The sequence below is a fragment of the Eleutherodactylus coqui genome, chromosome 6 (assembly GCF_035609145.1).
Source record: "Eleutherodactylus coqui strain aEleCoq1 chromosome 6, aEleCoq1.hap1, whole genome shotgun sequence".
Taxonomy (NCBI): Eukaryota; Metazoa; Chordata; class Amphibia; order Anura; family Eleutherodactylidae; genus Eleutherodactylus; species Eleutherodactylus coqui.
Genome location: NC_089842.1, coordinates 141,633,928 through 141,657,608, shown reverse-complemented (window position 1 = coordinate 141,657,608; position 23,681 = coordinate 141,633,928). Strand labels below are relative to the sequence as shown.

The window sequence follows — 23,681 nt, the reverse complement described above, 5'->3', positions numbered from 1 at the left end:
AGATATGAGAGAGATAGATAGATAGATATGAGAGAGATAGATAGATAGATAGATATGAGAGATAGATAGATATGAGAGAGATAGATAGATAGATAGATAGATAGATAGATAGATAGATAGATAGATAGATAGATAGATATGAGAGAGAGAGATAGATATGAGAGAGATTGATAGATATGAGAAATAGATAGATAGATAGATAGATAGATAGATATGAGATAGATAGATAGATATGAAAGAAATAGATAGATAGATAGATAGATAGATATGAGAGAGATTGATAGATATGAGAAATAGATAGATAGATAGATATGAGATAGATAGATAGATATGAGATAGATAGATATGAGATAGATAGATAGATATGAAAGAAATAGATAGATAGATAGATAGATATGAGATAGATAGATAGATAGATAGATATGAGAGAGATAGATAGATATGAGAGAGATAGATAGATAGATAGATAGATATGAGATAGATAGATAGATAGATATGAGAGAGATAGATAGATAGATAGATATGAGATAGATAGATATGAGAGAGATAGATAGATAGATATGAGATAGATAGATAGATAGATAGATAGATATGAGAGAGATAGATAGATAGATATGAGAGAGCTAGATAGATAGATATGAGATAGATAGATAGATATGAGAGAGATAGACAGATAGATATGAGAGAGATAGATAGATATGCGAGAGATAGATAAATAGATATATAGAAATGATATAAACAGACATCCATATTTAATTACAGATCATTCAGCTATACACATGTGGTTACTTTGTATCACACCATGTATAAACAATGAGCTGAAAATCAGTGGCATATTTTTCTAGGGTTGGGACTAACATGAAATGTAATGTTGTAATACAATTTGTTTTGGAAAAACGGTAGTATTTTTCTTTTCTCTTTGATAGTCTCCACTATCGATCCAAGACATAGACTGAACTAAAACATCCTCAAGTTCAATCAGAGGCGGGCAAAGCAATCTGCATGAAGCAATTTCATCCGGAGTCCGAGACCCTATAAAGACCTAATATTTAGAGTATTATCTGTAACCTCTGTGAGCTGAATAGCCTGGACATTAGCCGGATATATTCTTAAAGGGGTTGTCTGACTAGGATTTTCTTTTCTTTTAAAGAAGTGGCTGTGCTATAAAATAAAAAAAATAAACCATACTCACCTCTCTTCTCCCCCTAGGAAATGCTGCAGTGGATCCCAAGAAACTCTAGACTCTGACACAGGCCGCAGCATCACCACCTGTCCTCCTGGCATCAGTGCTCACATCCTAGGTGCCATGATGCACCTAGGCCTCTGATTGGCTGCAGCAGTCATGTGACTTCCGCTGTCACAGACCAAATGTTGTAGGACCCGCAGGGAGAGAAGAGAGGGGAGTATGGTTTGTTATTTTATAACACAGTCACTTCTTGAAGAACTGACAGCAAATAGAACTTCACAAACAGATAATCACCGTATATAAGAAAGCTGCAGAACATTTCATTCTAAATATGATAGATATGAGAGAGAGAGAGATGAGAGAGAGAGAAAGAGAGATGAGAGATAGATAGATATGAGAGAGAGAGAGAGAGAGAGAGAGAGAGATGAGAGATATGAGAGAGAGATATAGATAGATAGATAGATAGATAGATAGATAGATATGAGAGAAAGAGAGAGAGATAGATAGATAGATAGATAGATAGATAGATATGAGAGAGATAGATAGATAGATAAGAGAGAGATAGATAGATAGATAGATATGAGATAGATAGATAGATAGATATGAGAGAGATAGATAGATCTGAGATAGATAGATAGATAGATATGAGATAGATAGATAGATAGATAGATATGAGATAGATAGATAGATATGAGAGAGAGAGATAGATAGATAGATATGAGAGAGATAGATCGATAGATAGATAGATATGAGAGAGATAGATATGAGATAGATAGATATGAGATAGATAGATATGAGAGAGAGAGATATGAGAGAGAGAGATGAGAGATAGATAGATATGAGAGCGAGAGATATGAGAGATAGATAGATAGATAGATAGATATGAGAGAAAGAGAGATAGATAGATATGAGAGAGATAGATAGATAGATAGATAGATATGAGAGAGATAGATAGATATGAGAGATAGATAGATATGAGAGAGATAGATAGATAGATAGATATGAGAGAGAGATAGATAGATAGATAGATAGATATGAGAGAGATAGATAGATATGAGATAGATAGATAGATATGAGATAGATAGATAGATAGATAGATCTGAGATAGATAGATAGATAGATAGATATGAGAGAGAGAGAGATAGATAGATATGAGATAGATAGATAGATATGAGAGAGATAGATAGATAGATCTGAGATAGATAGATAGATAGATAGATATGAGATAGATAGATAGACAGATAGATATGAGAGAGATAGATAGATAGATATGCGAGAGATAGATAAATAGATATATAGAAATGATATAAACAGACATCCATATTTAATTACAGATCATTCAGCTATACACATGTGGTTACTTTGTATCACACCATGTATAAACAATGAGCTGAAAATCAGTGGCATATTTTTCTAGGGTTGGGACTAACATGAAATGTAATGTTGTAATACAATTTGTTTTGGAAAAACGGTAGTATTTTTCTTTTCTCTTTGATAGTCTCCACTATCGATCCAAGACATAGACTGAACTAAAACATCCTCAAGTTCAATCAGAGGCGGGCAAAGCAATCTGCATGAAGCAATTTCGTCCGGAGTCCGAGACCCTATAAAGACCTAATATTTAGAGTATTATCTGTAACCTCTGTGAGCTGAATAGCCTGGACATTAGCCGGATATATTCTTAAAGGGGTTGTCTAACAAGGATTTTATTTTCTTTTAAAGAAGTGGCTGTGCTATAAAATAAAAAAAATAAACCATACTCACCTCTCTTCTCCCCCTAGGAAATGCTGCAGTGGATCCCAAGAAACTCTAGACTCTGACACAGGCCGCAGCATCACCACCTGTCCTCCTGGCATCAGTGCTCACATCCTAGGTGCCATGATGCACCTAGCCCTCTGATTGGCTGCAGCAGTCATTTGACTTCCGCTGTCACAGACCAAATGTTGTAGGACCCGTAGGGAGAGAAGAGAGGGGAGTATGGTTTGTTATTTTATAACACAGTCACTTCTTGAAGAACTGACAGCAAATAGACCTTCACAAACAGATAACCATTGTATATAAGAAAGCTGCAGAACATTTCATTCTAAATAATCTACATATAGTCAGACAAACCATTTTACAGCTTATCAGCAGATACAAGCCCTTCTGTGTTTTTCACGGACCTATTATAGCCTATTAGACTAAACAAACACGAGCGATTTTATGGAAAAAAAATCACTACATGTACTATTCTATGTACATATCACGAATAGAGTTGAGCGAACGTACTCTGCCGAGCTTGATGATCGTTCGAGTATTAGCGTACTCGATGGTGCTCGTTACTCAAACGAGCATCAAGCCGTGTTCGACCCCGCCCCAGTTTTTGTCTCCTCCCTGCTGTGACGTGCCTGCTTTGGCCCCTCCCCACCGCAGCGCGCGTCAATGGCAAATTTTTTTGGCTGGCTGGCAGGGGAGAGAGGGAGAGAGAGAGAGAACGAACCAAGAAAAAAAGAAAAAAAGCTCAGGACCCGGTGCCCCACATACGAAAATGCCCGAGTCTCCCATTGTAGTCAATGGGGTGCGTTACTCGAGTAGAGCTCTCAAATTTTACGTAAAGCTCGACTCGAATAACGCGGACCCGAGCATTTGGGTGCTTGCTCATCTCTAATCACGAAGCAACTCATACATCTAAATAAAGCCTTAAATGATCCCTCATTTTTAGATGACTTTTAGAATAAGCTATCATTGGTTTGTACATAAATAACTAGAGATGAGCGAGTACCCAAATATTATCTCTCTCCTCTCTCTCCCTCTTTCTCCCTCTCTCTCCCCCCCTCCTCTCTCTCTCTCTCTTTCTTTCTCTCCCCCCCATCACTGCCGGGGGGAGGGGCTAAAACAGGCACGTCACAGCAGGGAGTTGCCAAAAACGGGGGGCGGGGTCAAACACGATTTGATGCTCGTTCAAGTAAGGAGCACCATCGAGTACACTAATACTGGAACGAGCATCAAGCTCGACAGAGTACGTTCGCTCAACTCTATAAATAACACAACTTCTGCTCACTATACGACTTGTATCCTGCATTATTTACCAGTTTCCCCCACTATGGGATGCATTTTTTATTCTGTTGGTTGGCGTAGACTAGCTGCTAGGAAGGCTTATATACACGGCACATGGAGAACTGTAAATTCTGCTCTTAGGCCAACTTCACACGGGCAAGTGCGATATCGGACCGGGAATCACAGCCCAATATCACCAACATGCAATTTCCATACGGATGCAAGGCATTTTTATACCAAAACCGCCTTGCATTACTTCGGAAATAACAAAAATGAGTGACACCGCGCCTAGATGTGTATTATATTAGTATTCTCGATTTTAGTGTGTTAGAAGAGGACTTACCTAATGCTTAGCGGGGTCCCTAAATAGGGTTTTAACCCGCTAGCACCCTGAAATCCTGGTCAGCATTGATATGATATCCAGTGATCCGGGGGGCTTGTGGTAATCCAAGTTATGTACATGAGGAGAGCGCATGGGCTATGCCGCCCTTGTTATATATAAAATGGCACAATTCAAATATACTAGAAAGGGAAAACAGTCGGGCCCTGCGCTCGTTTTGACAAGACTTAGGGTTGCTGGGATTGTTTAAGTAAAAATATTTAATGGTAATACATTGTATATATTACAATAATTGCAATCTATTAAAATAGCTAAATGAATATGTTAAGTATATAAACACGTTTTGGCGCAGCATCAGGCGCCTTCTTCAAGCATAAGTTTCAATGACAATGTGCATTCCATATATAGTATACATGATAACTAGCGGTCCTCCGGCGTGGAGCTTCTCCCATTGTTTTAAATGGTAAACCCCGCATTGTGTGCACCTAGCACACGGTGAGATTCTGCCGCCGGCCCCATTGAAGACAATAGGCGCTGCGGTGCGAGAGCACGTAGAAAGATAGAACATGCCATGATTTGCATAATGCCGTAATGCACAAATCTTGTGCGATTTTCTCACCCGTGTGAAGGCGGCCTAACTCTCAGTAACACACAGAGAAATAACATCATGGAGGACACTGAAGAGTAGCTGAGAGACAGTAAAAGCTTAGAGCATGTCTGTGTGAGTCTTGGTGTTCTCTCTTCCTCCAAGAGTTCCCTCTGGAGTTCCCTAGATCTCCATGGACAGCATGGGACAACACCCGCCTTCACTTCCTGTAATCTGTCTTGGTGTCTGTTACTAGAGACATACTTCACATAACAGGCAGGAAGTGCAGTGCCCATTTTAAGCCCCATTTACACGTGAAGAAAATTCGTTCAAAAGATAGGATGACTGACAGTTTGAGTGATCATTTTGCACAAGCTGCTAATGGGCACTGATGCCCATTAGCAGCTTATTACCTTCATATGCATGTAAATGAGCCTCCCTGAGCTGTATGTAGAGAACAGCAGGTGGTCTGTTATCTGCATACAGCCCTTTGTTCTGCCCCGGGACTGTTGCTGAATACACTGTTATCAGCGCTCCCGTGGAGAATCCCAGTGTGTGGTCCCTGCTATCAGCTCTCTAGATGGATTTTAAACTCGTTCGGCCGAAAAGCAAATGTAGTAGCATTTGAACACAACGATTATCACTCAAAAGACATCGTTTGAGCGAATTTTGAGCAACAATCGTTGTGTGTAAATGGGGCTTAAGGTAATTTAAAGTAACTTGTCTACTGATGGATGTAATTTCTGTAAAGCCTTTCGTCTGTGATTGTAAAGGGGATTATTCCAAAAATAAGAATACAAGGTTAGACAATTGGATTTAGTAGTAAAACCATTGTTAGCCAAGTTTATATACAATTAGTACTAACGTTGACATTTTCTGGGTCATTTCTATTGATGACCTATCCACAGTATAGGTGATCAATCGTCTGGGGTCCACTGCTCAAGACATTGTCTAATCAGCTTTTCGAATGTCTTCGGTCAGCGCCATAACACAGCATGCAGGGCAGAAGCAGATGGCTCTAATCCCTGTGTAGTGGCGAGAGTTGGTAATTGCAAGAGCAGCTGTCATTGATTTTAATGAGGACTGCCAGACTGACATAGGAGTCGGAATGATCTGCTCCCATCTTGTGGCGCAGACAAGGGGGGTCCTGAACAGCTGATCAACCAGGGTCCCTTTAAGTTTTGAACTGAACAAAAATCTTGGGGTTCTCAACAGTAAATGCCTGATTTATCCAGCACACCAGAACAGACTGCACTTCTGCCAGCAGAAATATTGCTAAAATCTCAGTATTTGACCAAATCCCAAAAGAATCGTAAATCGTGATTTTTGTTTATAACAGGATGAAAGTAAACAAAGAAAACAATAAGACGTGTTTTATTCCATCTATACTCAATAAGACCAATCAGTATTTTCGTCTTTTGGGGCATCTCAGCCGAAGCAAGCAACATGCTGTTTATTATCCCAACAACCATATGTGCTAAGGTAGTAAACAGGATTTTGCAAAATTCTGTATTCACTATGTAGCCCAGAACTGTGAAGTTTTAAAGGGGGTTGTATAATATTAGATAAAAGGGTCTTTTTAATTTTAGTATTGCAATGGTTGGAGCGGTAATACTATAATAATGGCCAGAAGTGGTGCTGTTTCCGCAAGATAGGTGTTTTTTGTAATCTGAAATTTCTTTTAGGGATTTTCAAATAAAAGATTATTCTGTGGATAATTAAAACATATACAATTGTATACGGCCAGTTTCACATCTGCGTTAGAACCTCCGGTTGGAGGTTGCGCCAAAGGTCCGGCTGAAAATTCCGGAAGAAAAAGCACTGCATGTAACGCTTTTTCTTCCGTCCAAAAGCCAGGCAGCTGGGTAGAAAACGGGCAGACCCCATTATAGTCAATGGGGTCTGTCCACTGCTGTTCAGTTCCGTGCAGAGACTGAACAGTTTGGCCACAAGGATTCTCCTTCCTGCTCCCCGAACGGAGCAGAAAAGCAGAATCTGTCACAGATGCGAAAACACCCTAACATACGCTATTTTGATTTTTTTTTCACTTCTCTGCTTGCTGGCACAGAAACCCTCCTTGCTTACGTTTAAAGTATGAAAATCTGATCTGCTCATATGATGGACACAGAGATCAAAGGCTTCTTATGAGAGGGAGCTGGAGCAGGCGGCGCACCTGCGTGATCATGACACAACGAGGAGAGATTTTCATGCTCTGTGAAGATCCCCATTCAATGATTACAAACCACAAATGTTAAAAACTATGAGGAATTCATAAAGTTTATTAGAAAATTGCACTTCACTATACAATAAAAAGCTTTTTTTTGCTAACCTCATGAACATCCCCTTAGACTAGGACTACTTATGGTTGCCCGCAGGTTACTGTAAAATCACACTGCAATTACTGCAAAACACTCTAACCTGACAAAGTAACCTGCAACCTTGTTTCCCCATAGAGAAACATTGAGGTTGCACTGCAGTAATAAGTAACCAAACGTCAGCCTGTAAACCCAGCATTAAAGTAACACTGTTACAATGACGGAGCCACATCCCCTACCAAATTAGAGGTGGGAGATGCAACACCAGACAGGGTGATCCAGATATTTGGATTCGACCTTCCTTAGATCTTTTGGTTAAAAAAAAGAAATTGTATAGTTCTTTTCTTTTTTCTGTTATATACAAGAGTGTTTTCCAGTCCTGAAAAGAGTAGACTTGGATGGGAACAGCATTTTGCCATCTGGTTTAATCCACCTCTATGGTTAGCGTCTGTTGACAGACCCCTTCTTCTACTTTGCTCAGTGCTATATTGTGCATGTATTTCTGCGTGCTGCAAGTTCTCCACTTAAGGACTTATTCACATAGGCGTATGCAATTTTGATCCGTGAGAAACACACTCAATACATGTGTATGTGCCTTTCTAGGAACATATAAAAAATGTGCATGTCTGTCATTAATGTTCAGTGTTTTTTACACAAACAACCCCCCCCCCCCCAAAAAAAAACACTTTAAGGCCTCTTTCGCACGGGCGACAGTGATATCTCCGAGAGAAAAATCGCATCTGTGTTCTGTGCGATATCGCTGCATTTTCTTGCAGATACACCATGATTTTGTGTTGCTACAAAGTCACGCGACTTTGTAGCACTGTTTTGCTATACGTTTCGGCGGGGCTTGAAATTTAAGCCCTACCCCGAAAATAAGCGGCATCCGCAGAAAAACAAAAGCCAACCCCCCCCCCCCCCCCCCCACAATACATCACCTAACAAGCGCAGTCCGCTCCGCAGCACTTCTCTGCAGATCCGGCACTTGTCTGCAGTCTTCAGCAGGTGCTTCCTGGTTTGGAGGTTAATAAACCTTACCTCCAGGAAATGCTGGCTCTGATTGGTTCTCAAGCACCGCAGCTCAGCCAATCACTGCAGAGCTCGATGAACCAATTACAGCCATTCAATGTGATGGCTGTGATTGGTTCATCACACCACACGATTAACCCCTTGAGTGGCAGGTTTCCTACCACCCTGTCGTGCCTACCAGGGCAGGTTTTTTAAAATGGTCTAATCATTGAATTTCAACTAGTTTTGCAGTTGCGTCTCAAGAGCCATAACTTTTTCATTTTTCCATTGACATGGCCATATAAGGGCTTGTTTTTTGCGGGACAAGTTGTGATTTTTTAAACAGGGGGGAGGAAAAAAAGAAATGGGGAAAAAAGAAAAAAAGGGGCCATGTCATTAAGGGGTTAAATAATGTATTAACTTCCTTCTCTGGGTCATTACGACGCACACGGATACCACATGTGTGATTGTATTTTTAATTTTTTACAAAGTAAAGGGAGACAAGTGTTTTTTTAATTCTTTTAATAATTTTTTTACTTTATTTTTTTTTATTTTTTTATTTTTTTTGTCCCTTTAGGGGACTTCCACAGGGACCCATCAGGACCCCTGATCACATTCTGGGGGTCCGATGGTGACATCCCTTTACATGCTGCAGTGACAACCCTTTACATGCTGCAGTCACATAGACTGCAGCATGTAAAGGGTTAACACAGCAGAGATCGGAGGTTTTCTCTGATCTCTGCTGTAAGAGCTAGTACCTAGCTGTCCTCTGACAGCTAACAACCAGCTCTCCCTGCCACAGAGACCATCGGCTTGCTTCTGACAAGCCAATGGTCTCTATGGCAACTTGTAAACAAAGCAGGACATTGCCGATATGCCGGCAATATCTTCTGCTGGTTTTTCAAAGCCCTTGCACTGCTCTGTGTGGGTCTGTGCAGGCAGAGCACACTGTCACAGCTTGTGGCATTGTGCTCTGCAGCTCCCATAGTGATACATAGCCCGGAAATCTTCCGGGCTATGTTGCTATGAGCAGTGGAGCTCGTCCCCGAAAATTTTCCGGGCGTGCCACTCAAGGGGTTAAACACAAAAGGAAGGCTCCATAGGGAAACATGGACTACAAAACATTGCAAATAACGGCTGTATAGAGCATGCCACAATTTTGTATTCTTGCAATGTAGCAGCCTACAAAACATCCCTAATGTGAAGGAACCCATTGGAAGCATGGGCTTCATATATATGCGATTTGTAGCACTGTCGCATTGCGAGAAAATCGTTCAAATGTGTCATCTGTGTGAAACCAGCCTATTGAACCAATTTGCTCCATGAATACTGATCAAAATTGGAAATACTACAATTTTATGTGCAACACTGGTCTGTGTAAAAGACACAGGTCTGAATAAAGCAGCGGGTCTGCATTCTGTCCATAATTAGTCAGTAAAAAAAGGCAGACTGAAAGCGGACAGAAAACTCAGCCATGTGAATGGGTCTGCAGAAATAACAGTGCAAACTTCTTCTATAATATACAAAATTATTACTCATCTAGTCACTAGGTGGCAGCCTTGTACAAAGCAACCGGCACAAGACTTGTCGCTGCTTTGACTTCTTCCCTCATTTTTGTGTGTGTCATGTAACCATGTTAGATACATGTGTTTGCAAGGTTTAATGCAAGTTAGTTAGTGAGGTGGTCTTCTTGCAAAGAGTGTTCTGGAGAGTAGTCTGTGCAAGTCAGTGTGTGAGCCCCACAGATAAATCAGTCTGTGTGTGGAGAATAGAGGAAGCTGAGCAATACCCTTTAGCTTGGCCTGGGCCTATTCTATCCAGGATGTGAAAGTGCTACCACTAAGCACTGAGTGAGAGAGAAAGAAGGACCGCTGCTGCAGAGAGAGAAAGGCACTGGAAGCGTGAGTGTTGACCGGTAGAGTGTTGTAGGGAGAAAGAGTCGCCAGGAGCAGGATCACACAGATAACTGGGACTGTGGATTGTCCGTATTACCCCGAGAAGTCCTCCCTGTCACTCTACCATCTAGAAGTGTATTTTTTGTGCTACACTACTGTCATACATTGAACCACTGACGTAACTATAGGGGATGCAGGGGATGTGGTTGCACCCGGGCCCAGGAGACTTAGGGGGCCCATAAGGCCTCTCTTCTCCATATAGAGAGCCTAGTACTATGAATAAAGCATTATAGATGATGGCCCTGTTACAGACTTTGCATTAGGGCCCAGAAGCTTCAAGTTACGTCTCTGCGTTGAACCTTTGCTGAAGTTACAGTAAACGGACATTACCGACCGTTTCCGGTTTGTCCAGAAAGTATCCCAGTGTGTGGACTAAGTTATTTACTTCGCTGAGATTCACCGCAGAGGACAGAACAGTGGCATCACGAGTGACAAGAAGATTGCAAGTAACCTCCGGTTACATTTTTCCCTGTGACCTATCCCAGGAGTAACTTGGTCAAGTCCCAAGCTACAGTCAGGGGAGGAGATGGTAGAGCCCCATGACAAGGCCCTTATCTACGCCGCCACCTCCTCGGCTGTGGGCCTGCTCCTCGGACGTTGCACATTGATTATTCGGATCTTTGTTGTAATGCTGATGTCTTTGCTCTCCCATATCTTCACCATTCCTTACATTGCACTATGGCCAAGGCTGATTTTTCATTTGAATTCAGGCCCCAATTCACTTGGCCAAGTTGAGCATGCAGGTTTTTTGGGATGTTTCGGAAGATTGCTGTTGGCTGACCACTATCTTATATATGTCAGCGGTTTTTGATAAAGAAATTCTATTAAGAGAATCATAAATGGCAGCGTTGCAAACCATATCATATTTCATTCACTGGTCAGACACTATGGTTTTCGGCCTGTAATCATAGAAGCACATGCTTGCATAAGAGCCGTTGATACAAAAAGTTGCTTCATTTTTTCTAGATGCATTGGAACAATAAAACTGGTATTTTTGAGTGGTGTTTTTGTAATATACAGACTGTGTCCCAGCCTTATGGCAATAGGAGTGCTGCTTCTGTGCATATACTTGTCCTAATATACAGCCCAATGATGTGCCAAGTTCCATTTGTTTAAACTGTGTTAAAGTTGAGTGTATATGTGTTTCTGTGATTCTGGTTAGCCAGCAGCCCCTGCACTGGGAATGTGATGCTGGAGGGACACACCCCTATGAGGTCAGCCTGCCTGTCTGCAGACCCAGTATGAGAAGGAAGCAGGATGTGACGACACAGAGAGAGCAGCAGCCATCTTTGCAGAGAGAGAACCAAGTGTCTGTGCTGCATGGAGAGTGTGTGGAGATCTTAGAGGACTTTCCTGTGCAGCTAACCTGTGTGTAATTCAGTCCAGAGGCAGACAGAGTGTAAAGAGACAGAATGTTCAGTGGAGCCATGCTGAAAGGACTATGCCCAGTGGCTAACCAGTAATACTGACATTGTGGCTGTGAACATTGCCACCAAAGCTAAAGACTGGCAGTGCTGTTGAGTACCGGACGGTAACTGCACAACCCCTGGCTTATATCACACCGCGGTGTATGGATTCTGCAGGACTGTCAGTGTGCTGAGCTACTTGCTGTTGGTTCCCATTTCATCCATTTTGTTTTCCTGCCTGCTGAGAAGAATCTTAATGCCTCGGATGTTGTGATAACCGTGAGGAGAGGACACTTCGCTATACTAGAAAAGGACGACATTGGGCCCCAACGCGCGCTTCTACAAACTGTAAGCAGTCCACCCGGACCACTGGTAAGAGGGGTGCGCACCCAAATGTGAAGTTAGGGTCAGTTAGGGATAGTTTTGGGACTATTGTTCTTTCAGTGTCCGTGCTGTGGAGGTGGACATAGTAAACGTGGAATATATTGTGAAATTTAACTTGAATTGTTCCAACTATACTGTGTATTTTGCTTGTCCTTATTCCTGTTCTTTTACCATTAACTTGCCTTTATTGACCTGTGGTGAGTGCATTTTTCTTGACTTGGCCACCCCGTGTGCGTCCTTTCTGGTTGCGGGGACCGGGCCACCTGCCTTGCTCTCGGTTCACATTTTCCCTTAATTTAGTTCCCCAGAACAGAAAGTGACGATGCCAGACAAGTGCTCAGGTGTAGAGAAATGTACTAGAAGCAATCCAATCCAACAAGCACTGTACAGCAATGGAGGGATTCTAATCAGATTGTTTCCACTGCAATGTTTATCTGGTGAGAACACATAAGCAATCCAATGCCTTCTTGGAGTAATCTAGATGCCGCTCTCCAAGCTGAAGATTGGGACAGGAGATGAAATCTTACAAAGAGATAATCAGAGTTGATACGGAAATATGTCAACCACGGGCAGACAAAATGGGTCTTGTCCTTTCACTTATTTAGTTGACTAGAGTATTCCTAGAGTTCTTCTTACCCATCATAGCACTATTACATTAAATGGTTAATAACCTTTCAAGCAACTTACATGATAGCAAAAGTGCAATTTACTTAAAATTTAATTTTTTGTGATGAAAAATCACTCTGAAATTGCTAGTCACTAGGGTTCCTCCTCCCTCCTAACTTGCTATCCACTGCCTGTTGTCAAGTGATGTTATTTCTTACTAGAGAAGGCAGGACAGCAGAACAGGGTGTGAGGGAAGGTGATGAGTCATTAATGGTTACTGAAGTCTATGAGAGCTGAAGGTAGGGGGAAGAAGAGGAGAGTAGAAGAGGCTTACACACAAAAGCTAACTGCAGCTAATAGTTATTTTGGCTCTGTTTTTTGGTACATCTTATTGATCATCAGATGGCCTCAAACTGTGGAAAAATAGTCTCTAGCACTATCAGTGGCAAATCCTGTAGAAAAGTGGCCAAGAACTCCTCTACTGTTTCTAGATTCAGCAATATATCCAAATATGCCCCTACAGTAGACTTCAGATGAGAGGTATCAGTTGAAAATTAGTTTTTCTCCATGTCTAATAAAAATACATACAGTAGATGTGAGCTCTCAGCCATAGCATGATCATTCTTAAACTGAGAGCAGCATAAGGTAGTGCCTGCCACATGGATTGTGGTGATGTGTCTGCTGTATGTATCTGTGTAGTATTTTAGGAGAAACTTTCATTTTATTAGTAGCCGCCAGACAAAAAACTAGTCCTGCATATTCATGTGCTGCAATATCACCCCACCCTACAGCCAATGATTGATATCTCTCTGCACAGTAGTAGGAAAAGAGAAGGCAATCATTGGCTTGAGGGCGGATGGGCATAGCTAACATGCAGCTCATGAATATCCAGAACTACTTAAAGTAGTCCTCTATTCATATGATGCTAATAAAATGTAATTTTCTCCAAAACTACTGCACTGATATACACAGCAGATGTATCACTATAATTAGTGTGACTGTCACTACCTTATGCTGCCCTCAGAGGTGGGTGCAAAAGATGGTGACCGAGTCTCTTTAAACCCTATTGAACCCATTATAGAGTCACATATATATAGACCCAAAAATCAATAAATGGATGTTATCTTATATGCAAAAACTATGCAATGGATTCATAGACAATATTAGAGGTGATGTATTTCGCATCCATTTGTGACTATCTGAAGGGTCCTCTCTAGAGATGAGCGAGCGTACTCGTCCGAGCTTGATCCTCGTTCGAGTATTAGGGTGTTCGAGATGCTCATTACTCGAGACGAGTACCACGCGATGTTCGAGTTACTTTCACTTTCATTTCTGAGACATTTGCGCGCTTTTCTGGCCAATAGAAAGACAGAGAAGGCATTACAACTTCCCCCTTCGACGTTCAAGCCCTATACCACCCCCCTGCAGTGAATGGCTGGGGAGATCAGGTGTCACCCGAGTATTTAAATCTGCCCCGCCCGCGGCTCGCCACAGATGCATTCTGACATAGATCAGGGACAGTGCTGCTGATGCTGCTGCTGCTATAGGGAGAGCATTAGGAGTTATATTAGGCTTCAAGAACCCCAACGGTCCTTCTTAGGGCCACATCTGACCATGTGCAGTACTGTTGAGGCTGCTTTTAGCAGTGTTGCACAATTTTATTTTTTTTGTATATCGGGTGTGTAGAGCATTGCGTCCTCAGTCTGCAGTCATTGTACAGAGTATAGGGCCAGTACTAGTGAGGCAGGGACAGTGGTACAGGAAAAGAGATATACTGGCTATATAGGCAGTGGGCTTTTTCAAAAAAATTGGGGAAAAATACTATATTTGGGCTGCCTGTGACCGTCTTCAGTGTACTGCGTGTCTGCTGTGGGTAGTAGTCCTAATTAATATGCAGCTAAGCGTTACAGCAGGCTTGCGCAAAATTGTTTCCTGGCTCTGCTGTCTCCGTTACATCACCGCCGTCATCACGCCAGAGGGAAACAGTATACATAATATACGCTGCCTACAGTATCTGTCAGCTGTATCAGCTCAGCATTTAAAAAAATAGAAGCAAAATACTTAAGGCCTACTAGTGGCCTTTGGCCACTTGACTGCTTCTGCGTTGTGAATTCCACTAGCTCAGCGTTCTGTTTCTGCTCTACTCGTAATACACCATGCTGAGGGGTAGGGGTAGGCCTAGAGGACGTGGACACGGGAGAGGACGCGGAGGCCCAAGTCAGGGTGTGGGCACAGGCCGAGCTCCTGATCCAGGTGTATCGCAGCCGACTGCTGCGGGATTAGGAGAGAGGCAAGTTTCAGGGGTCCCCAGATTCATCTCACAATTAATGGGTCCACGCGGTAGACCTTTATTAGAAAATGAGCAGTGTGAGCAGGTCCTGTCGTGGATGGCAGAAAGTGCATCCAGCAATCTATCGACCACCCAGACTTCTACGCCGTCCACTGCTGCAACTCTGAATCCTCTGACTGCTGCTCCTCCTTCCTCCCAGCCTCCTCACTCAATTACAATGACACATTGTGAGGAGCAGGCAGACTCCCAGGAACTGTTCTCGGGCCCCTGCCCAGAATGGGCAGCAATGGTTCCTCTCCCACCGGAGGAGTTTGTCGTGACCGATGCCCAACCTTTGGAAAGTTCCCGGGGTCCGGGGGATGAGGCTGGGGACTTCTGGCAACTGTCTCAAGAGCTTTCAGTGGGTGAGGAGGACGATGACGATGAGAGACAGTTGTCTATCACTCAGGTAGTAGTAATTGCAGTAAGTCCGAGGGAGGAGCGCACAGAGGATTCGGAGGAAGAGCAGCTGGATGATGAGGTGACTGACCCCACCTGGTTTGCTAAGCCTACTGAGGACAGGTCTTCAGAGGGGGAGGCAAGTGCAGCAGCAGGGCAGGTTGGAAGAGGCAGTGCGGTGGCCAGGGGTAGAGGCAGGGCCAGACTGAATAATCCACCAACTGTTTCCCAAAGCGCCCCCTCGCGCCATGCCACCCTGCAGAGGCCGAGGTGCTCAAAGGTGTGGCAGTTTTTCACTGAGAGCGCAGACGACCGACTAACTGTGGTGTGCAAGGTTTGTCGCGCCAAGATCAGCCGTGGAGCCACCACCACCAGCATGCGCAGACATATGATGGCCAAGCACCCCACAAGGTGGGACGAAGGCCGTTCACCGCCTCCGGTTTGCACCACTGCCTCTCCTCCTGTGCCCCAACCTGCCACTGAGATCCAACCCCCCTCTCAGGACACAGGCACTACCGTCTCCCGGCCTGCACCCACACCCTCACCTCCGCTGTCCTCGGCCCCATCCAGCAATGTCTCTCAGCACAGCGTCCAGCTGTCGCTAGCGCAACTGTTTGAGCGCAAGTACGCCGCCACGCACCCGCACGCTCAAGCGTTAAATGTGCACATAGCCAGTTTGATCAGCCTGGAGATGCTGCCGTATAGGCTTGTGGAAACGGAGGCTTTCAAAAACATGATGGCGGCCCCGCGCTACTCGGTTCCCAGTCGCTACTACTTTTCCAGATGTGCCGTGCCAGCCCTGCACGACCACGTCTCCCGCAACATTGTACGCGCCCTCACCAACGCGGTTACTGCCAAGGTCCACTTAACAATGGACACGTGGACAAGCACAGGCGGGCAGGGCCACTATATCTCCCTGACGGCACATTGGGTGAATTTAGTGGAGGCTGGGACCGAGTCAGAGCCTGGGACCGCTCACGTCCTACCCACCCCCAGAATTGCGGGCCCCAGCTCGGTGCTGGTATCTGCGGCAGTGTATGCTTCCTCCACTAAAGCACCCTCCTCCTCCTCCTCCTCCTACGCAACCTCTGTCTCGCAATCAAGATGTGTCAGCAGCAGCACGTCGCCACCAGTCGGTGTCGCGCTGGGTGGCAGCACAGCGGTGGGCAAGCGCCAGCAGGCTGTGCTGAAACTACTCACCTTAGGAAGGAAGAAGCACACGGCCCACGAACTGCTGGAGGGTCTGACAGAGCAGACCGACCGCTGGCTTTCGCCGCTGAGCCTCCAACCGGGCATGGTCGTGTGTGACAACGGCCGTAACCTGGTGGCGGCTCTGCAGCTCGGCAGCCTCACGCACGTGCCATGCCTGGCCCACGTCTTTAATTTGGTGGTTCAGCGCTTTCTGAAAAGCTACCCATACTTGTCAGACCTGCTCGGAAAGGTGCGCCGGCTCAGCGCACATTTCCGCAAGTCCAAGACGGACGCTGCCACCCTGCAGACCCTGCAACATCGGTTTAATCTGCCAGTGCACCGACTGCTGTGCGACGTGCCCACATGGTGGAACTCTACGCTCCACATGTTGGCCAGGCTCTATGAGCAGCGTAGAGCTATAGTGGAATACCAACTCCAACATGGGCGGCGTAGTGGGAGTCAGCTTCCTCAATACTTTACAGAAGAGTGGGCCTGGTTGGCAGACATCTGCCAGGTCCTTGGAAACTTTGAGGAGTCTACCTAGATAGTGAGCGGCGATGCTGCAATCATTAGCGTCACCATTCCTCTGCTATGCCTCTTGAGAAGTTCCCTGCAAAGCATAAAGGCAGACGCTTTGCGCTTGGAAAAGAAGGCGGGGGAAGACAGTATGTCGCTGGATAGTCAGAGCACCCTCATGTCTATATCTCAGCGCGTTGAGGAGGAGGAGGGGGAAGAGACAGCTTGGCCCACTGCTGAGGGTACCCATGCTGCTTGCCTGTCATCCTTTCAGCGTGTATGGCCTGAGGAGGAGGAGGAGGAGGAGGATCCTGAAAGTGATCTTCCTAGTGAGGACAGCCATGTGTTGCGTACAAGTACCCTGGCACACATGGCGGACTTCATGTTAGGATGCCTTTCTCGTGACCCTCGCGTTACATGCATTCTGGCCACTACGGATTACTGGGTGTACACACTGCTCGACCCACGGTATAAGGAGAACCTTTCCACTCTCATACCCGAAGAGGAAAGGGGTTCAAAAGTGATGCTATACCACAGGACCCTGGCGGACAAACTGATGGTAAAATTCCCATCCGACAGCGCTAGTGGCAGAAGGCGCAGTTCCGAGGGCCAGGTAGCAGGGGAGGCGCGGAGATCAGGCAGCATGTACAGCGCAGGCAGGGGAACACTCTCCAAGGCCTTTGCCAGCTTTATGGCTCCCCAGTCAAGGCTGAGTCGGCGGGAGCACTGTACAAGGATGGTGAGGGAGTACGTAGCCGATCGCACGACCGTCCTCCATGATGCCTCTGCCCCCTACAACTACTGGGTGTCGAAGCTGGACACGTGGCCTGAACTCGCGCTGTATGCCCTGGAGGTGCTTGCTTGTCCTGTGGCTAGCGTCTTGTCAGAGAGGGTGTTTAGTGCGGCTGGGGGAATCATCACGGATAAGCGTACCCGCCTGTCAACCGACAGTGCCGACAGGCTTACACTCATAAAGATGAACAAAGCCTGGATTTCCCTCAGATTTTTCTGAGGTACATTAGTACTGTTGGTACACCAATTTTTTTGGGCCCTCGCCTACAGTGTAATCCTAGTAATTTTTATGGGCTTCGCCTGCACTCATGGTACAGCAAGGTGTGTGGGGTTGGCCTACACTTTTGCTACATAAACATATTACCAGTCTGACTGGGGCATGCACTGTGGGCCGAAGCACACCTGTATTGTATGTGATGTTACCTCAGCTGTGCTGGGCACTGCAATGGGATATATTTATGTACCGCCGGTGGGTTCCAGGGAGCCACCCATGCTGTGGGTCCACAGGGACTTCACATTAGGGATTTGTAGCTGTCAGTGTCTATGTATTAAAAACCCCGGTCAGACTGGGGCATGCAGTGTGGGCCGAAGACCACCTGCATTTAATCGGACGTTACCTCAGCTGTGATGGGCAATGCAATGGGATATATTTATGTACCGCCGGTGGCTTTCTGGGACCCACCCATGCTGTTGGTCCACACGAAGTTGTAACTGCATGTGTCCACTTCTAAAGAACCCCAGTCTGACTGGGGCATGCAGTGTGGGCCGAAGCCCACCTGCATTAAACCTGACGTTACCTCAGCTGTGATGGGCAATGCAATGGGATATATTTATGTACCGCCGATGGGTTCCAGGGAGCCACCCATGCTGTGGGTCCACAGGGACTTCACATTAGGGATTTGTACCTGCCAATGTCTATGTATTAAAAACCCCGGTCAGACTGGGGCATGCAGTGTGGGCCGAAGCCCACCTGCATTTAATCTGACGTTAGCTCTGCTGTCCAGGGCACTGCAATGGGATATATTTATGTACCGCCGGTGGGTTTCAGGGAGCCACCCATGGTCTGGGAGCACACGGAATTCCCATTGTGGAGTTGTACCTGCCTGTGACTATTTATAAAAAAACCCCGGTCTGACTGGGGCATGCAGACACCTTGACAGAATGAATAGTGCGTGGCACATGGGTTTCCCATTGCTATGCCCACGTGTGCAGCTCCTGATGGAGGTGGCACAGGATTGGATTTCTCATTGCTTCTGTATAGCATTGTGGGCTATCGCCCCGCTTCTTATAAACAGGGTCACTGCCTAGCCGTGCCAACCCTCTGCAGTGTGTGCCTGCGGTTCCTCCTCATAGCAGACGCACTTATAAATAGACATGAGGGTGGTGTGGCATGAGTGCAGCTGTGGACACTGGGTCGTGCGCGAGCGGGGGGGGGGGGGGGAGGCAGCATGTAACCCAGGAGAAGTGGCAGCGGAGTGTCATGATTGTGCTTTGTTGGAGGTAGTATGGTGCTTAGCTAAGGTATGCATTGCTGATGAGGGCTTTTCAGAAGTAAAAGTTGTTGGGAGCGGGGGGGGGGGGGGGGCCACTCTTGCCGCTATTGTGGCTTAATAGTGGGATCTGGGAACTTGAGATGCAGCCCAACATGTAGCCCCTCGCCTGCCCTATCCGTTGCTGTGTCGTTCCCATCACTTTCTTGAATTGCCCAGATTTTCACAAATGAAAATCTTAGCGAGCATCGGCGATATACAAAAATGCTCGAGTCGCCCATTGACTTCAATGGGGTTCGTTACTCGAAACGAACCCTCGAGCATCGCGAAAAGTTCGTCTCGAGTAACGAGCACCCGAGCATTTTGGTGCTCGCTCATCTCTAGTCCTCTCATCTAAAGTTTGTTACAGTGTTATATTTGGATACCAGCGGGCCTCAGTCCACTCCTCAGTGTACACACTGGGTCCAGCTCAGCTCTACAGCATTCATAGGGTGGCAAAACTGTCTGGTCAGCACAACCCAGGTCACACAGATCAGCTTTTGTAGATCATCCAAGGACTGTTTGGGCAGCATTCTGCAACAACTTGCAGGATCTCTTGCAGGTGGAACCTGTCCACTCTTTCAGGTCTTGGTCTCTCATCAATCAATCCCCAGGGCTGGTCTACGTGCTCTTGTAGCTCACTATTGTCTATCTAGGGTGTTGTAGAACTTTTTCATGGGCTACATGTGCCCAGGGTGGTATGTCTTAATAGTGAGCGATACGCTCCCCCTTTCAATCTATCTACTGACACAAAGTGTTATAAAGAACCTCCATAAATAACATGCCCCTAGTCACATGACTGTGTGGTGCAATCTTAGTGCATCCATACATGTGAACAAGTACCCTTCCAGGATGCTAACTCAATACCTTTTAAAGGTACCTTTACACAGGGCAACTGTCAGATGTAGAAGTGCCTGACAGTCGCCCCAATGACTATTGCTCCTTGCTTTAATACAGGCGTGACAGTCGTTCAGGGAACGGGTTGGAGATCTCTTCCGGCTGCCTCCATCCACTGCAAACAGGCAGTCCTTCAAAGATTAAACAACTCCCGTTTACACTGAGGGAGAAGCCGCTTGCTAGTTGCTTTGTTTCAGTGAGCTAAAACGAACCGACTAATGTGCAATTTCTAGCTCAGTGCCCTGTAGTTGGCTGCATGTACACGGGACGACCATCACCGAAAATGGCTATTAAGTGATTCTTCAGGTGATAATCTCCCATGGAAAAGGTACCCTATAGGGTGCAGTCATCAGCATTATCACAGTGTACAATAACCCATTTCTCTGACAGACTGTGAGCAAAGTGCATAATGGAACAGCAAGGACATTAACAGTGGAATATGTAACGCTGCAACCCAGAATAATGGCAAACATACCAGCAGTCTACTAGTCACAATTCAGGGATACAGTGCTTGACAGTTGTTCATAAATATTTCATACATTTTAGTGATACTTACATTTAGTGATTTTAATAGTCATTCTTCTTGTAATGCACAACACAGCAGGGTAACTGCTAGTATTAACTATAGTATATTTTTGTTACTTAGTACAAGGTCAAAAAGTAAGTTAGAATATAAACTGCTACTACAGTACATTTGAGTCATGAACAGAAAGTGAACTTATAGGAATAGTCATTGCATTTGCAATTATATACCTAAAAACTCAGTATAATACATTTCAAGATACTTTAAAGTGAAGCAGCGGATGGGGAAGGGAAGCAATGGTCCTTGGAGTCGGCAGAAAAATTAGGTGGAGGGGGGGGGAAGGGGCAGGGGCTGGATAGCCACCTTACCCCCCTTTTGATTACTGGTTATGGTGGGTCTGTCGATCTTGGCTCTGATACGGCAATGTCCTTGCAGAGATGGTTGAGTCTAGCCTGGAAATAGCTAGCAGGTCTCCCGACTCAGTTGACTTGAGGCGGGAGACAAGTGGAAAATTTATGTCTTCCGGGTCAGTTGGTTACGGCAGGAGGCATTACGGTTATTTTCCTTGACTGGTGAGGCGACAGATATTGGAGCTCCAAGGACCTCCCCCTCTTTTGGTTATGGTTAAATTAGGGTTAACGAAACGTTATTTTATGTAAAGTTATGTTTGTAATAAAATGGCTGCTGTGGCTAAATTACCCAAAATAATCGGTGTATGTATTTAATGGGGTATTTAAGAAACGGATTTTCAGGAGTTTTATAAGGTGGTATGGCTGCAGCTGGGAACGACTCCGTTATACCAGGTCATGTAACAGTGCAACCCATAATAATGGCAAACATACCAGCAGTCTACTCGTCACAATTCAAGGATACAGTGATTGGCACTTGTGCATAGATATTTCATATATTTAAATGATTACTTATATTCAGCCATTTTAATAGGCATTCTTCATGTAATGCACAACACAGCAGGGTAACTGCTAGTATTAACTATAGTATATTTCTGTTACTCAGTACAAGGTCAAAAAAGGAAGTTAGAATATAACCTGCTATTACAGTACATTTGAGTCATGAACAGAAAGTGATCTTATAAGAATAGTCATTGCATTGGCAATTACATACCTAAAATAACTCAATATAAAACATTTCAAGATACTTTAAAGTGAAATTGCACACACTCTTATAGGTGTTAAATATTAATACAGCCTATAAAATGTATTTTCCCTTGTATAAAAGTCAAATTTGCTAAGTGCTCCTGGATACCAAACCCTTAGGCTGAATATACTTGGTGATTTTCACTATTATCCGACTGAGAACACTGCAGTAATCATTTTGTGCAGTTGATCAAAATGATCAGACCCATCCGATTCATAGCATAATCTGAACCGTTATGAAGTAAATCAGACACATACAGCGGAGGTAAAGTATGATAGGCCCATAGGAGCCTAAAATATAATGCACATCGTTGTATTGAGGTATTCCCAATAGAAGAATGGCCTGGATTCCAGAAATTAAATTTAAGACATTATACTCCCAGATACAGGTCGCTCATTGGTTAGTGTTCTTCACAAGCTATCAAGTTGTGCATAATGAAGATCTGAGAGGACTGAAACATCTGCTTATATTGCTATTACCTAATATGCTAGGAATTGAGGTATTGATTTTACAAACATGCATATTTGAAAGTGTCTTGATAAATCACTTTATGGTATCCATCCAAGCAATTCCTCCATGGAGAATACCTTAATAAAACTTTATTATATTGAATTGTATGGAGTGCTGTTACGTCCGATCTGTAACTTGTACCCACCTTGGACTATTAGTACAATTGTATTGGCCTTGCTATTGATTAGCCGTCATAAGAAACTAACTCATAGGACATTCACAGATTGCACTCGTATAAATATAAGAGATTTTGTATTAAATGCCATATTCTTTTTATGGACTGCATTATTTAAGCAAAACTCCCAATAATTTCCCACGCAGAGCAAGTGTCTCCGAACACTTTTGCTCCGGACTGTTAGGTTGACCTTGGGGTATCTACTGGTCATAGATTTTAGGAGGTCATCAAACATGTATAAAGTTGCTTGCACCATTAAAACCAATATAATAATGTAAGAAATATCTTTTATTTAAGTCTATGGACAAAAAGAAAATTACAAGAATTAAGAACTTTATACCCGCCTCTTTGATTCTTGTTAAATGCCCAACATTTCAATTCAGAGACACGGATATCGTATTACTAGTTTAACGTACCTTGACAGAGCCGAGGTTCCCGATGATGCTCTCAACTATTTGCAGCCTTTTCAGAAAGAAACAGCCTAAACTGTTTAAGTGATTGTTATGAAGTGGTGGAGGACTGACCTATTCCTTGTAAGGTATAGCACAGGGGGCTGGGAGTCAACACTCTAGAGCTTTTTATCTTGTAGGTCACTTTATCACATTTCATCATGCCAGACATTCTTCTAATGCATTACAGTAGGTGGCATTTAAAATAATGATGCTGCCCTACCGAATAGATTCGTACAATGTTAAACAAATGAAAAACATGGAGTTGGAGATACTGTAGTTTGAAAAATGAAGAATTTTCTGAAAATGTAAAGAAAAATGTTGACAGGGAAAAAAGTTCCAATCATTCTACATAACCACAAAATAAAAACAATTTTCACTTACTAAAGACACA

The 23,681-nt window shown here is 44.3% G+C and overlaps 1 protein-coding gene across 1 annotated transcript in view; it reads right to left on the bottom strand.

Moving 5' to 3' along the window:
• The window catches only part of TNNI3 (troponin I3, cardiac type), a 52,533-nt gene extending 29,074 nt beyond the window's left edge, over positions 1–23,459 (bottom strand). The window contains exon 1 of the mRNA XM_066572399.1: positions 23,363–23,459. Within this exon, the coding sequence (XP_066428496.1) occupies positions 23,363–23,459 (97 nt within the window). The remainder of the gene's footprint in view (positions 1–23,362) is intronic.
• Between the last annotated feature and the right edge of the window lie 222 nt (positions 23,460–23,681).